We start from the raw sequence: 15931 nt of genomic DNA on the forward strand, positions 1-15931 counted from the left end.
CATCGGTGTATAAGACGCACCTGTTCTTTCGGTAAGCGATTTAAACAAGTTAGTGACGTTTTGCTCCGGGAATGTGGGCCACGCGGAAGCGTATGGGTGCCATATATTTCCACTCCAGGCGCATTTCTGCTGTTGTGGTTGCCGCGATCCAAGGGCGATAACATTGTCCCCGCGTGCCATATGCTGTATGTGCGCGTGAAAGCATGCGACGGTGAGCCAACTCGCGCACAAGGGAGGAAAGCTGGAAGGCAGCCCGGGAGGGAGGGGGGGCTGCCTGTACTCTCGTAGCAACGGCATAGTTTGCGCAGCGGCGTGCGCCGTATCTGGACAGCTATGTGCAGATGCGACGACTTCGGGGTCGATCGACTCACGGTCGGCCTACCGCCGCTTGCGTTGCTGCTCCATCCTTCTCGCACGGCGTTTTGGAACTTGATCACGAGAACCCGATAGCGCGCACAGATCACGAGAACCTCAAAAGCGCGCACAGAACCCGTAGCAATTAAGTCAACCGGCCCGCTTCGCATGGCCATAATTATCATCAAATTCGATTATGACGGCAGTTTAAAAAAAAACGTACATAGGTCGCACCGTTCTACAAGACGCACCGACGAAAAATTAAGAAAAAGAAAAACGCGTCTTATACACCGAAAAATACGGTATACCTATGGAGCGCATCGTGTCACGCATTACTGACGGATGGACAGATTTACGAGGAAAGTAGCCCTAGACTGCTAACGCACTAAAAGCAAGAGCACGTGCGCGCGCCATAGACTACCGAGTGGAGTGTGCGAATAACTGTCAGCCTCACCACTACCCACTTCCATCCCATGACTTAGCAACAAGTTGCTTATAAAAGCGAGAGTGAGCCAGTTTCCCTCATATTGTACCTCCTTCGGGATCAGCTCAGATTGTAACGGAACCCTTTGGTCACGAGTTTGACGGAATACAGTCTGGTCAGGTAAAATCGTTAAATATGAAGCAGGCCACTGAACAAGGTCAAACTAAAAATAAAATGACATTACGGGATTCATACGGATCCCTTGTTCACAATCTTAGCAGTTTGGAAAAGTTTGTAACGTTCCTTCGCAAGATTACAATAAGCCAGTGGTCATGCCGTCACTCTAGCATACTACCATCATCGTCTTGCTGCTGTCATCACACACACGCTAACCTCGCACACACAGCTGCTCGCCTTAAACAAGCATGTTGGTCCACCTGGTAACACTTTGCAGAGCCCCAAACAATGCTGGATAGCCAGCTACCTGCAAAATGTTTCGCGTAGATCTATTCCCACAGTGCTTGGAATCAGCTTTTTAATGTTAAACTTTCTCGGCATCGTTTCCAAGTTTTGGTGTCCATTTCTTCTAACCTCTATCAACTGGCAGGTGCACAGTGACATCATATAGTCTTGTATCTACTTATATAGTGCCTAATTCAGACCACACATCCTGCACCCTTTCAGCACCTTAGTGTCCACCTAGTGGGCTGTCCATTTCTGCCGCCGCTGATTGGCTTGAGTAGTATTAGCGGGGAGGAGGAAGGCTGGCACCTGCCCCATTCTCACTGTAACCTCAGCAGAGCCAATCAGCACTTCAACAGCAACTGAAATGGACAGTGAACTAGGTGGACACTTGCACAATAGACCCCCCCCCCCCTCCCGCATGTTGCACTGTATCCATGCACCGTCCTCCAAAACTAGGAAAGCTTCGCTTACATGATTAGACATCAGGGATGTGTTCTGCCCATTTTTTATTTTTTTTCACTGTACTGCCATAATTGTTTTACTACTGGAAGTGTACCTGCCACAAGCTGCAGTCGACCACAAATGCTTACAAATCACGGGATCTCATAAAATGTTTAATTTCCAAGTAGCCTGCAACAGCAGCCAGTAAAACAGCACAGCACAATGTTGTTCACATATACTAGTAGAAGCTTGAAATGCAAATGCCAGGCTGCATTGTGAGGCTGTGGAGATATTCAGCTTTTTCCAAGATTCTGTGATCCATAAAATTTTGTGGTTGACTACATATTTGCATTTCTGTCAAATAAAAATTTCACCTGCCTGTTGGAGCTGTGCTGTTCTATTTGTTTCCCTTTTGTTCTAGCCTTTTCAGCATGAATCTTCACCACCTCACCCAACTGCCAGTCCTAGTGGAAGGGTTCTGACAGCAATTTGTATAAACGGAGTACATTCCAGTTGATTGCAGAAGTTATTTTGAATGTCTTTAATGCTTATAACGGTACATAAATGTTCAATCGGCATCATTAGTGCTATTGGTAATATGGTGGCCGCTTCAGAGAAGCAACAGGGCGCTCTACACAGGAAGCCATTATCGTCACAGTGCACGTACACACAATTGTCATTCAACAATTAAAAGCCAACACGATTTTCATCACAGATACAATAAAATGTGCCAAAGCCAAGTTTCAGCTCACACACTTTCCTTTCAACGTTACACAAAAGTCAAGACTGCATGCCAAACTACCACAGACCACTAGCCCACGTTTGTGAGCCGGTGACGCGACCTCACTACAAACAGCTTGGCAACCGAGCCACAGAAGTGCCACTATGAGCAATGCACTCTAAATATTCATCAGACTTTTTGCATTACTTCCAAGGACTATTGAAAACAGCTTTTATAAAAGTTGTAGTTTGTTGGCATAACTAGCTGCGCATACTTGCAGTCAATCTTCCAACCTCTTCTAATTTAGCCTTTGACTCACCACATTTTACAGTCGCATATGGGTGCTGATTGGCTGTAGTAGTACTAGCGAGGAGGAGGAAGGCTGGCACCTGCCCCATTCTCACTGTAACCTCAGCAGAGCCAATCAGCACTTCAACAGCAACCGAAATGGACAGTGAACTAGGTGGACACTTGCACAATAGCCCTCCCCCCGCCGCATATTGTACTGTTTCAATGCACCGTCCTCCAAAACTAGGAAAGCTTCGCTTACATGATTAGACATCAGGGATGTGTTCTGCCCATTTTCTTAAACTGTACTGCCACTATGAGCAATGCACTCTAAATATTAATCAGACTTTTGCATTACTTCAAGGACTATTGAAAACAGCTTTTATAAAAGTTGTAGTTTGTTGATGATTAGACATCAGGGATAACTTGCCAAGATTTATGCACACAAAATACAAATCCACATGCATAATGAGGCATACTATAAATAGAGATTGGTATTCCAGATGGAACACGTTGGCAGAATGTGGGCCTCTAGATGGCAGCCTTCTGAAGCAGAGGTTAGTGTCCCTGTACCAGCATAGATACAGGAACACAAGCAGAGGTATCTGCTAGAAAGCCGCAACCCACCCCCAACCACCTCCAACTACCCAGAGCTTGCTGCCTGTGTGTGCCATTCTTACACCAATCTGGTGGCATCCTTCCTTCAAGCGACTTATTCTCCGTGCAATGTCTCGTGCTGTCCAAACCAATGGACACTGCTTAGTGGCACACATCAAGAAGAAAGGATGCCAGTAGAGCACGGGAAGACAAAAGCATACATGGGAGCAACTATAAGAAGTCTCTTTTCTCATCCAAAAAGCATGTGCATTATGTTTTTTGTAGACTGCCCCTCACACACAAAATCATATTATGCAGTCTTGGTTGCTTCAAAGGCAGCATTCTCGACATTAAACACACTCATTACCCTTCTTCACATTTATGGAATCCCAATATGTGCTGGTGGGCTACCTGTCTAAACAGAATAGACACATACTAGATGAATACACTTTGTATGTCATTTCCTACCTTCTGCCTGCTTCTTTATCAAACTGCTCACTTTGAAATGTTTGCAAATACAAGCACATGACTAATCTTGGACTAAGCGCTCTGCATCAGATGCTATATGCTAATGGCCATGTCTACTGCTTTTTGTTTCCGTTCATTCCCAAGCATCACAAAATAGTGTATATCGCACATTTATGCTATGTACACACTGCTGTACACATGAAATAACACCATGAATACCATCAGCAGACATGGGCCATGCAAACTGCATTATTTTTGTGGCTGTTACATTCAAGCCAGAAATTATTTCTGCTTCATTCTGCAAGTAAAAATAATGTGCAGTTGTCTGTGATGACTTGGCAATAGCTGGCTGCTTATAGTTCAGAAGCTAGTTAGTAGTTTTTACAAGCTTGTGGCTTTAACCTACTAGCAACACACAAAAACTTCGGCTGGCATGAATGCACAAGTCACCAATATGATTGGCACCTGTCACTTTGATAGTATTGCCATAAGCTACTAAGTTTGTTCCCTACTAACATCAAGTTTGAGTGCCACCCCATTCTCTGACACTTTGTGCATGTGACTAAAAGTACAATACGGGCCACAGGCAAACAGAAACCTCATTTTAAATAACAGCAATGATAAGCGCTTCTTCGTGTGCATTACAGCCATGACATTTAGAAAGTCCAGAGTAACAGAGGTGCTGAGGTGATCAAAAGCTTACTTTTAAATAACTCGGTCAACAATACTGCACACTAAAGCATCAGGAAGAAAGTATGATGCTTTAGCAAAATCTTGGTTTGTTAGTAGGTGCATCATACTAGTAGAAATCATCAGAGCAAAATAGGCTCAGACAAAGAATCCATACAACAAGACAGGTGCCAACTTTCAACTTCGCTTATTCAGAACAAGAATTTGCTTTTACGCACAGCCAAGTCGTGATCAAAGTGAGCATGCTATAAAAGCAATAACAAAGTGCAAATGGCTAATCGCTAAGTGATGAACTACGCATGCTGATCAGCTCATGGTGTGTGTCAAGGGTAGTAGTGTACCTGATACCACTTTGTTGTAAGAAAGAGTACATCGTGCAAACCGGTCATTGCTTTAATGATCGCACATGGCAGCACGGACTATGTCAAGAATGGTTTTGGCGGCCTAATGGACACGCATTGCAAGGAATGTGGGTGTTATCTGAAGTTTACTCAATCCAAGTTTATTGGCAGAGGTAAAGGTAGACTGAGAAGGGGATAAAATAGAGGCCTATTACATCAACCAAAGGGGTGACGCTTGTGTCAGCATGCGGTTTTTTGCCTTCTTGATGAGGAACTGCTTTTTCTGGGCAACTATCTGCGTGTGCTTTTTCATTAGCATGTGCAGTTGATCACTTAGCATTTGTGCTGTGTTGTTTCTGCATCATGTTTATCATACTACGTGACTTGGCTGTGCATAAAATCGACTTCTTGTTCTGAATAAACTCAGTTGGTAGTTGGGGCCCACCCTGGTGTATGTGTTTTTGTCCGCGTATATCTTGTGCCATTGATTTCCTGAAGTACAACGCTTTAACCCTCCAATTTTTCACCAAGTCCATTTCTTTTACAGGCAGATTCACCTGCTCTGTCTCATCAGTCAAACCTCACTATCTCGAACCTATAAAAATAACTGTTCAGTCAAGCCTGCAGTTTAACTATAAGAGAACAATTACATTGGGGTTCCTACACCTAAGTCAGATAATAACTTATCAAAAGATTTCGCAAGACATGCAAGCTACATTTTTATCAACAATTCTACAGAAAGCAAACCAGTCATAACTCTCCTGTTTCTCTTTGCGGCAATTCATCAGCTCTCATGTGTGATAATTTGAGAATTATTAATAAGACTGCACACTTCAAGCAAGCTAGTGCTGTTCCTCCCAGTAGCATTTCAGAACCACAGCATGAAACACATGGCACAATACAGAAGACAATGCAATCATTGCTTTTTTTCTTGCGTCTTGAAAATACCAAAATGCAGATTGTGCAGGTTTCCTAGTTCACTTCTTTAAGAGATTGTGAATTTCAGTGGCATCTGCAAAAATATCATGGCAAAAAGTACTTCCAGTGTACGGATAGCATCATCATCACACACAAAACTGCTTCACCTGATACTACTCCAGATGCCCCACAATATTCCAACTGCCAGTATAAGTGGATCAGGCTCACAACTTCATCGTATTCAATAGCTAATGCATAAAAATTCCACATATGCGCAGATAAGAATAGACACATGTTCACTGCGGCAGCACTTTTTGAAGTCCCGATTCCTGTGCATTATGAGCCACCAGTGGCTCACTCATATTTCTCTGGTGCATTGTGACCCACCAGTGAGTCACCGGGGAGCTATGCTCCTTTGAAACTTCCTGACATTCCAAAGAAATGGTGCCACGACACATCAAATCGGAAGCAACAAGAACAAGCACTGATATTTTTATTAGTTATGCTTTAAGCTTTTACAACTTTCACATGGAAGTTTAGAGTCATAAATAAATGTTTGACGTATGGAAATATTAACAGCGGAGCTGTTCTTAGTCGAGCGTGCGCCGTCAATGACGGTGCTGTCATACAGGAGCTGGAGAGGTCACGTGACCCGCTCGCCAGGAGGAGAGAAGCCGACCAATCGGAGCTCGCGCCGGGGATGAAGAGGAGAGGCGACAGGGTATAAAAATGCCTTCGCAACGCGCTAGGAACGCCGTCGCCCGTGGACGCCAACACGTCCCCATTCCCCGTAAGTAGCGCCGTTCGGGCCAGCCAAGCGGCCGCGAATGCACAGCTTCGCTGTTCGACCATCTTCATGGAGTGGAAGGGGAGGTGCTTTTTTTGGTTTATGCACATTAACTTAGTAGATTATGACAGTACAATCTATACTGAGGCAGGCAACCTTTCCAATACAGCCTCAGGATTCTGTACTTGCATTGCAAAATACTGCTTGTGAAACCTACATTGTTGCGGTACTTTAATCACAATGCTAGACATTGCTTTAGTTAGTTTGCCATATAAACAGGGCACAAGTCTTTCTTCTCTCTCCTGAAAAATATCCGGCTGCATTATATAAAGAGCAGTTTGTTACATTTTAATTCTGCACTTTGAACAGAACTCATTTAACAAGTAAATATTTCAATAAAAATTCATAGAAAGCAGATAATGTGCACTGAAAACAGCAAATGAATAATGCTTTGCTGGCCAATAACTTTGCCATTCAACATATAGTGAAGTAATTGATAAACATTCAGCACACACACTGGTGTTCAAAAAACAATTTCGAGATTTCAAAGTTTCAATGCTAAGACACGACTAGATGGCTTGCTGCATACTTCAATTAACAGTAACGTGCAAAATACATCGACAAATGGATGCCAAAATTTAGTTGCCACAAATATACTTGTGGGATGTCATAGAAAGCCAACATTTACAAAGCTCTACAAGTAAAAAAATAAAGTAATACATGTAGAAGTACAAAGGTACCTTGGTACATACAGGCTATGAATTCAAGCAACAAATTTACAACATTGCTTATAGTGAAAATGTTCAACCATGGTGTGCACAAACCTCTTCATGAGTTCCGCACTATTATCGGCACTGAAAAGAGGAAAGAACAGGAAAATGTAATCACAGAACACTAAACCTAATGACAATGCTAGTATATTGAAACATTTATGTGCTACTTAAAGTGGAATTAGTGCGATGAACCCTAGTGAAGTTATTGACACAATATTATTCTCTCAGAAATATTAAGTTATCAGCAAAGGTGACCAGCACACACGTAGTCCTGAACACTGTGTTCTTTGGCAAGTACTATTTAATGCTTAATGCTCCAGCAAAATCATTCTATTTCCAGCTTTCTGATGCGTCCAGTAAGTAAAACCTAACACCTGCAATTATGTTAAGTATAAACAAGCAAAGTGTCAGGCTACATTAAAGGTGCAGTGAACTCTATAAAGAGACAAACATGCCCGCCAAAAAAAAAAACAAGATGGGCACTTAACAGTTAACGGCAATGCCCTTACACACTATCATTAACTACTGCTGCTGTTACACTTCAGTGGAGTGTTGACACATGCCTCATGCAGATACTGGTAAACGAAGCACTGGCTATTCACTATAGGAAAGCACCACTTAGAGTTACAGCATATGCTCCCTAAGTGAGCAGAGTTGTGCAACAGACTCTCATCTAGCACATCAGAGCATCCAGAATGGTGAGGGAAAGCTCATGCTCACAGGAGCAAGGCCAGGTATAACACTGGCAATAAGTGTCTGTATTAAAACACTGCACAGGCCAGTTTTCCAGGACCGGGCCTGAAAGTACCATCTGTTGGCTCGCCCAAACCCGGCCAGGTGATACTAAACCTGGCCCGTACCCAGCCCGGGCCCGAAAGATTCTGGCCTCGTTCAACTCGGCTCAGTTCTGTTCGACCCATTAGCCCTTGAGCCTATACGAAGCTAGGTCAAGTTCTCGGTTATTGTGAAGATACCATCATGTGCTCAACGGGCACCGGGCGGCCTTCAAGCTTCATCAAAGCAGCTTTTTGCCCTGCATCCCCTCTTGCTGACTACTTTGTCTGTACAAGAAATAAACATTTCATTTCAGTGCTAGCCAAACACACGCAGATTATTATTCAAATATCTGGTATGAAAACCCACATATACAATGGCCAGTTAGGAAGATAGGGAGGGATCAGGGTGGCAACAGCCACTGGGAGTGGCACAATGCCTGCTCACATTTTGGGAGGAAGATATAGAAAAGTACATCCGTTGATCACTATGTTCATGCTTTGAAGTGTGATATGAATGGCCGTACTACATTTTCTAAATAGTTGTGCGGCAATATACCATAGCGAAGGCATAGGTGAACACTCTGTACACACCGCCAGCCATTTCATCTCACTATTGAATCTCATATAATCATTGGGATGTACAGTGATGAAACTCGAGCCAATAAATTTGGCGCGAATGTAAATTTAAATATGCTGGTCTACTGGCTTTCAGGAATACCATAATACATGGGCACTAGAAGTTTTTCTCGTTAAACAGAAATTGGTGATCCGTAAGGATAATGCTCTTACGCAATCATATTTTCACACGGAACATGCCATTTTTATTGCTTTATTCGGCTTCATTATAATGGTGTCAGTTTATCACTCGACAATTTAGGCATCCGTGTTTCGCAATATATGTAAATTTGGATTCTGTCTACTTTTGTTTCAGTGCAGTGCATGTACAAAGTCGGCAACATAGTTTCTTGTCCTAGTCAGATTAAAATATGATCTGCTTGTTTGTTCCATGTAAATTCACAGGGAACCCACCTAGTGCTAGAAAAACAGATACAAGGCTGTGAACATGAGGGTTGAGCCACGTAACATGTGAAAATAGCATTCAAAAGGAAAATTCACTGAGACAATAACATTTTCTGCATTGTGTTTTCTTTTTCGCATCCCTCTCACCAATGTTGAGAAATTTTCCAACATCTACGTAAGCTCAAAGTATTTATGTAAGCACAATGGACACTTAAAAGTCTACATTTAATTATTTCGACAAATTGTGCGATAGACTACGGCAGAATATTCAACTCGCTTGAACAAATAATGAAGAAAAATAATGGAAACCAGTAGCGAATTGCACTATGCCTTAACACACAAAAACATTGTGAATGAACTTTCCAGAATTTATTTGCTACCACTTTATTTAAGTACTCTAAGAACTTGTTGAAAATTTACTTAATTTTTGTTTTTCCATTAAAATGATCATGCACAGGCAGTGCAAAGTGGCACATAAGTGACCGCTGTCGAAAATCTACATATTTTTGTGCAGCAACAAAATATTGCAGACGACTCTGCCTCTAAGCACGACTTCTGCTCTTGAAAAATGTAACCAGCTGTACGAAAACTCCTCCCATTAATTTCTCTTGTGGTTGCTATACAAAAGATAGATTGGATACCTGAAGACAGTCTAGTGAATTTTTCTTGCAGCAAGTCTTGCACCAATCAAATAGTGTACAATCCTCTTAAGCACGATTGCAATGCCAATATCTAACTCTTCGTTATTTTGATTCGGCTCTGTGATGTCTAGCAACTCTTGAAGTTTGCCTTTTGCCACCATTCCCAACCACCCCAATCTGAAGCTCCTGTTGATAGGTGGGGCGGGGCCACTGTCAAACTCGCAGCACTACCTCCATCGAACGTAGGGTCGTCCGTCTCACGCCTTAGCACAAAGACCTCTAGAAATTAGAGGTCTTAATAACCTGGGAACAATGTTGACCAGAGTTTTTTAGTGTCGCGAAGGTGAAAGCATTCTGGCAGAACCCATCTTAAGATGACTTGCAAGTTAATGCAACTAGCATTCACACAATATAGCGACCACGTACCGACACACCTGCATTGACTAAGACAGATTTACTTAGAATCTGTAGTGGTCTTCCCGAGATTGCAAGTGCTCTAGCTATATGCGAAATACACTGTCTCCGTGATTGGCCTACTTTGTTATGACCATCACTCGCCAAGGTTATCTCACGATGGTAGGACGAGGACCGTATGCCGACGGCGCATGCAGTGACAATGATGGAATCGCAAAGAAGAAATGACGTCGATAGACGACGAAGGCATTATGAGGAAGACGGCATGATGATGATGGGATGATTCTGAAGTGATGACAATGGGATGATTCTGAAGTGATGGCAATAAATAACCACGATACAATTACAATGCCATGACGACGGTGAATTGATTGACGATAGCACAATTATAACGGAATGAAGGAAAAATTATGTTGATGGAACGACACAAGCGGTATGACAACGACAGCATGACAACAATTGGATGACATTTCTGAAATGATGGCAACGGTGCGACAACAGCGTAACGACGATGATGGCATGATGACGACAGTATGATGAGAATCAGATAACGAAGCTGGAATGACGATGATGGAATGCCCACAGCGGTATCACAACCACGGTATGACAACAAATGCACAACAATGACCCTATGACGACGACATTGCCGTGACAGCCGCAACATAATCACGATTGAATGACAACAGCATGATTACAATGGAATGACGTCGATGGAACTGCGAAGGTGGTATGACGACAATTTTATTACGCTTGTGAAATGATGACAATGGTATGACAGCATTACAAGAACGACCTGACTAGAACGAGATAATCATGACTGTATGACGACGATGAAACTACCATGACCTCGAGGACAGTCGCTCAAGTTATTAGACAACAATTGGGTCACATGGCATTAAATACCGTATTTACACGATTGTAGGTCGACCCATTTTTTTTAATTTGGCAATCCAATGTTGGGGGGTCGACTTAGAATCGAAACCGAACCGTGTACCGCTAGTAACGGCAAGAGAAACAAGAAATCAGGGGTGCTACGGCGTGGTTACAACTTTGCACCTACGTTTTTATGGTTACGGTAGAAGCGTAGCGTAATAATTTACTGTATTGCATACATTTTGATTGCGCGCACCACGAGCGCACGGCTCTTGTGGGAGCATCGATCATGGAAGAGCCGCCATTTAGGGGGTATTGGTAGATGGCGGAAGAGCCGCCGTTTGGGGGGTATTGGTAGTTGGCGGAAGAGCCGTCGTTTGGGGGGTATTAGTAGTTGGCGGAAGAGATTTTCTTTGAGATACGATTGTTTTCGACGGCCGCTCGCGTCTGTCACTTCTGCTGTTGTGCTGAATCGTCGCGCCTGTCATGAGTGCGAAGAACTTTCGGCGCTCGTTCTCAGCAGCGTTCAAACGGGCTGCTATCCTCCATGTTGAGGAAACTAACAACTGTGCAGCGGGACGCAAGTCTGGAGTCAGTGAACGTGTGGTGCGGCAGTGGCGGCTTCAGCTGGAGAAAATTTGGCCTCTCTGGCTAGTGTGTGCGGGTGGGTCCTCTCTGCGTGGGGGGCTGTACCGCGCAATGTCGTGGTGCGGTCGTTCGCGAAGTGTGGACTCACACTTGATGACGACGCGCTTTGGGACCGCACAAGCTATGACGGCAGCAGTACCAGTGAGGTCAACTCTAGTGACGATGAGTAGTCTTAGCCACCCCATCAATAAATTTATTTCCCTTGTGTGAAATGCACCTCGCGTGGTTTTTCTCCCTCCCCCCCCCCCCCAATTTTTTTTTTTTTTTGAGACATGCAATTTTGGGGGGGTCGACCTACATTCGAGTCGACTTACAATCGTGTAAATATGGTAGATAAAAAGTGCCTGAAGTAGGTAAAGAATGTTGATCGCATTAAAAAGCGGCGGGACGTACAGTGGGCGCTGTTGATCACTGGTGCCGTTTTCTCTGTGGCCAAAGAGCACCACTAATGTACACTAATCTGTGCAGCATACAGCTGCTGTGTCGTGGCCTGCCTGCCTCGACTTTCCCATCAACCAACCCAACAGACAACACAGCACTGACCTAAAATTTGCATAGGGCTGCAGTTTTTACAGTCTTCAGTTTTGTGGAGTTGCAAATAGCATGTCTGGGCCGAATCCAGACCCGAGCCCGAAGCTCATAGGCTCGAGCCCGCCCCAAGTCAGCCTGAGCCCGCCCTAAGTCAACCCGAGCCCGCCCCAAGTCAACCCGAGCCCGCCCCAAGTCAACCCGAGCCCGCCCCAAGTCAACCCGAGCCTGGCCTGTGGGTAGTAGGGCCAGGGCTTTCAGGCCAGCCCGGACACGTGCACTGCTCTAGTCTGTCTGATCTACTTTACTTACAACACTCAAGCATGCTCGCCTACAAATTAAACATATTTTAGTGGTAAAAGTTGCTTTAATTTCTTGGAACAAATTAAAATTACCTCTCACATGTGCCGACGCACATTTATTGTAAAACCCTCGATTGCACAAGGTACATTGGCACAATCAATCTAAACATTTGCCAATCAGCAAAATGGCAAACGCTAACAGAAAACAATAACAAAAGTAACACTTATAATCAAAACTTCCCACTGGATAAAAAAACAAAACAGTCCTATTTCAGAGGCAGAAGTCTGGGCATCAGCCTACAAAGTGCCAGAATCTGATGAGGCAGTTTCGCTGTCCCCAAAATTATTTAGCAATGTTTTAGTGGCAGCAGCTCCACTGTGCATGGATGCCTCACAGTTATGTGACTGCTTTCAACAAAGATGGATCAAGTGGCACATGGCAGAAAAATATGCAAATCTGCTCCCTTAGCATCTACAGAAACTGTAGAGCCACTGAAAAGAGACCGCATTCTCGACAAATCACTTTCAGGAATATCATTTTTACTGCATTACACTAGATAAACCAGACGAAGCAGATGCAAAAAAAAGAACAGCACACCTCCCATTAGCATTATTTTCATGTCATGCCATTCTCTAGTACATACATACAATGGCCTTTGCCCTAGTGAGACGTCCCACTTGATGTTTATCAACTGAGAATACAGTGAAACCTCGTTAATACGCACCCTCTTAATGTCTAATTGTGGGTTTAAATGTAGTCGTGAAGATTCCCCCACCCAGCCCCCATTGAACCCCATGTATTGGCTGACCGCTTAAGCTGTAGCCACTCATTCCCCACCAAACAGGTGCAACAGGTGCAACCGGGCAGCCCCAGATGCTGACTAGAACTCCCAGAGCACTGGCACTTTCACCCTATATATTGAATAATTCCATTTTCAAGTTGTTTTTTTTCCAGGCATGTTTCAATACCTGGGTTCAGGTTCAGACCCAGCCAAAACTCCCGTTTACATACAGTTCTCATTTCAACAACCTATTTCTAACTGAAACAGTACCCAAGATATTGTTTGCTACCTACAGCTCCCTACTAATTTTGCAAGAAACGTCATGCTTAAACAGTGTTAGGTTTCAAGTAGGACTCCCCCCATAACTGCATTAAATACATCTTTGAACTTCTTCCTTCGAAACTTAACATTTCCAGCATTGCTGTTTTAACTGTTCCATAATTTAACAATTTTTTTTCATAACATTACTAACTAAAATACAGCACCAAAACAAAAATTATTTTGGTTTTACATTGCTTTTTAAAGACCTTAATATAATCTTCAAATTTGGAAAGCTTACTCAGTCAGAAGTAAATTTCATACTCTTGTTGAGAATATTGTTACGATACGGAAATCACATATAAAGATCTATTTACACTATTTACAAGAGAGACAACGATGCATAAACAAGATGGCTGCCGAGACCGAGTCCACCCCTACACGTCAAATCGTCGTTTTAGGATTGCCGCCACTCTTGGCTGCGCCGTGACATAACCCCCGCCCGGAAAGGCTTGGCGCTAACTATAAGGCATGAGAACTCACGGCAAAGTAAGGCCTCAGCCGACCTCACATGCACAATGTCAGTGGGGCCAGGTGAGTCCAGCGGAGCAATCTCGTAGTTCACATTGCCAATCTGACACAATATCGTGTAGGGCCCTGTGTAGCGCGGCATCAGCTTTTCAGACAAGCCAATGCGGCGAAATGATGTCCATAGGAGGACAACGGAGCTAGGAGGAAATCAAACGTCCCGATGTTGGCGGTCATACTGGATCTTCTGAGCGGCTTGAGACTCAGTGAGCCGGGATCCGGCAATCTGGCGCACCGTGCGAGCCCAGGCGAAGGCGTCTTGGGCATATTCAGTGGGAATATTCGTCGACGAAGGAAGCAGTGTGTCAAAGGGCAGAGTAGGGTGATGGCCGAAGAGAACGTAAAATGATGAAAAGCCAGCGGTCTTATGACGGGACGAATTATAGGCGAATGAACATCACGAAGGGTAACATGCTGTCCCAATCACTGTAGTCGTCAGAAACATACATAGATAGCATTTCTGTCATCGTGCGATTGAGCCGCTCCTTGAGTCCATTTGTCTGCGGGTGGTAGTTTTGGAAAGCTTGCGCTCAGCAGAACAGGAGCGAAGGAGGTCTTCAACAACTCGGGACAAGAAGGTGCGGCCACGATCAATGAGGAGCTGCTGGGGTGTGCCGTGATGGAGGATGACGTCATGTAAAAGGAAATCCACCACCTCAGTAGCACAGCTTGTGGGCAAAGCTCACGTGATCGCGTACCGGGTCGCGTAATCAGTCACGACAACGACCCCCTTATTGCCATATTTTCACGTCGGAAAAGGGCCAAGAAGATCGAGACCGACGCGAAAGAATGGTTCTAAGGGCACATCGATGGGGTGAAGGCGTCCAGCGGGCAGCGCAGCGGTTTTTTTTACGCACTGACAGAGCGCACAGGCTGCAACGTAGCGCCGCACAGAGCAGTACAGGCCGGGCCAGTAGGAGCAGTGGCGTACACGGTCGTAAGTACGAGAAACACCGAGGTGGCCTGCAGTAGGTGCGTCAATCAACTGCTCAAGAACAGATCTCTGGAGATAGCGAGGGACGAGTAAAAATTCTTGCCCTTCAGGGCGTAAGCTGCAACGGTAGAGAATGTCGTCGCGGAGTACAAACGTGTGCAGCATGGGCTCCGAATGTCCAGAATTGAGACAATCAATGAGAACACGTAAACAGTCATCACGCCGTTGTTCAGTGGGAATGTCACACAGATCATAAATGTCTAGCACACGAGTGTTGGTGTCATGCGCATCATATTCAGGATGGCCGATAGGATGACTGGAGAGGCAGTCGGCGTCCTTGCGCAAGCAGCCTGACTTGTATAAAACAGCAAATGAATAATCTTGGAGCCGTAGCGCCCATCTACCCAATCGTCCAGTGGGGTCTTTAAGTGATGAGAGCCAGCGCAAGGCGTGGTGATCTGTAACCGCAGAAAATGTGCAGCCGTACAAGCAGGGGCAGAACTTGGCTACTGCCCAAACTAACGCCAAGCACTCCCGTTCAGTACAGTAAAACCTCGATAATTCAAAGGTCGCCGGACAACGAAAATTCTTCGAATTAAGCGGATTTTCAAACTAACCGAAATGAATTAAAAAAAGAAAACAAGCAAGAGCTTGCCGCAAAAAAGAAATCACCTTTATTTTCCATGTCTGAGAAAGATTACTCGAAGTATTCACTGATGCGGGATTACTCGGCACGGTAGTTCGCCGCCCCTAGTGCCATGCTCTCCAGCTGGCTCACAACACGTAGCATACAAATATCACCCGCACTACACTCAACAAAGTTGCGGACGATGTTCACAGAATCGATAACTGCCGCGAAAGCGGGCGTGGAGGTGCTTGACTCCAAAAATTTGGACTTGC

The 15931-nt window shown here is 44.5% G+C and overlaps 1 protein-coding gene across 4 annotated transcripts in view; it reads right to left on the reverse strand.

The window, feature by feature from the left end:
- Positions 1 to 2201: 2201 nt before the first annotated feature.
- LOC119436452 (vesicle-associated membrane protein 4-like) overlaps positions 2202 to 15931 on the reverse strand; it is a 35154-nt gene continuing 21424 nt past the window's right edge. For all 4 annotated transcript variants that reach the window (XM_049657877.1, XM_037703305.2, XM_037703302.2 and 1 more), the window contains one exon: positions 2202 to 7348. In XM_049657877.1, coding sequence (XP_049513834.1) covers positions 7323 to 7348 — 26 coding nt within the window. In that variant the 3' untranslated portion in view covers positions 2202 to 7322. The remainder of the gene's footprint in view (positions 7349 to 15931) is intronic.

Source organism: Dermacentor silvarum, chromosome 1 (assembly GCF_013339745.2).
Source record: "Dermacentor silvarum isolate Dsil-2018 chromosome 1, BIME_Dsil_1.4, whole genome shotgun sequence".
NCBI classification, from domain to species: domain Eukaryota; kingdom Metazoa; phylum Arthropoda; class Arachnida; order Ixodida; family Ixodidae; genus Dermacentor; species Dermacentor silvarum.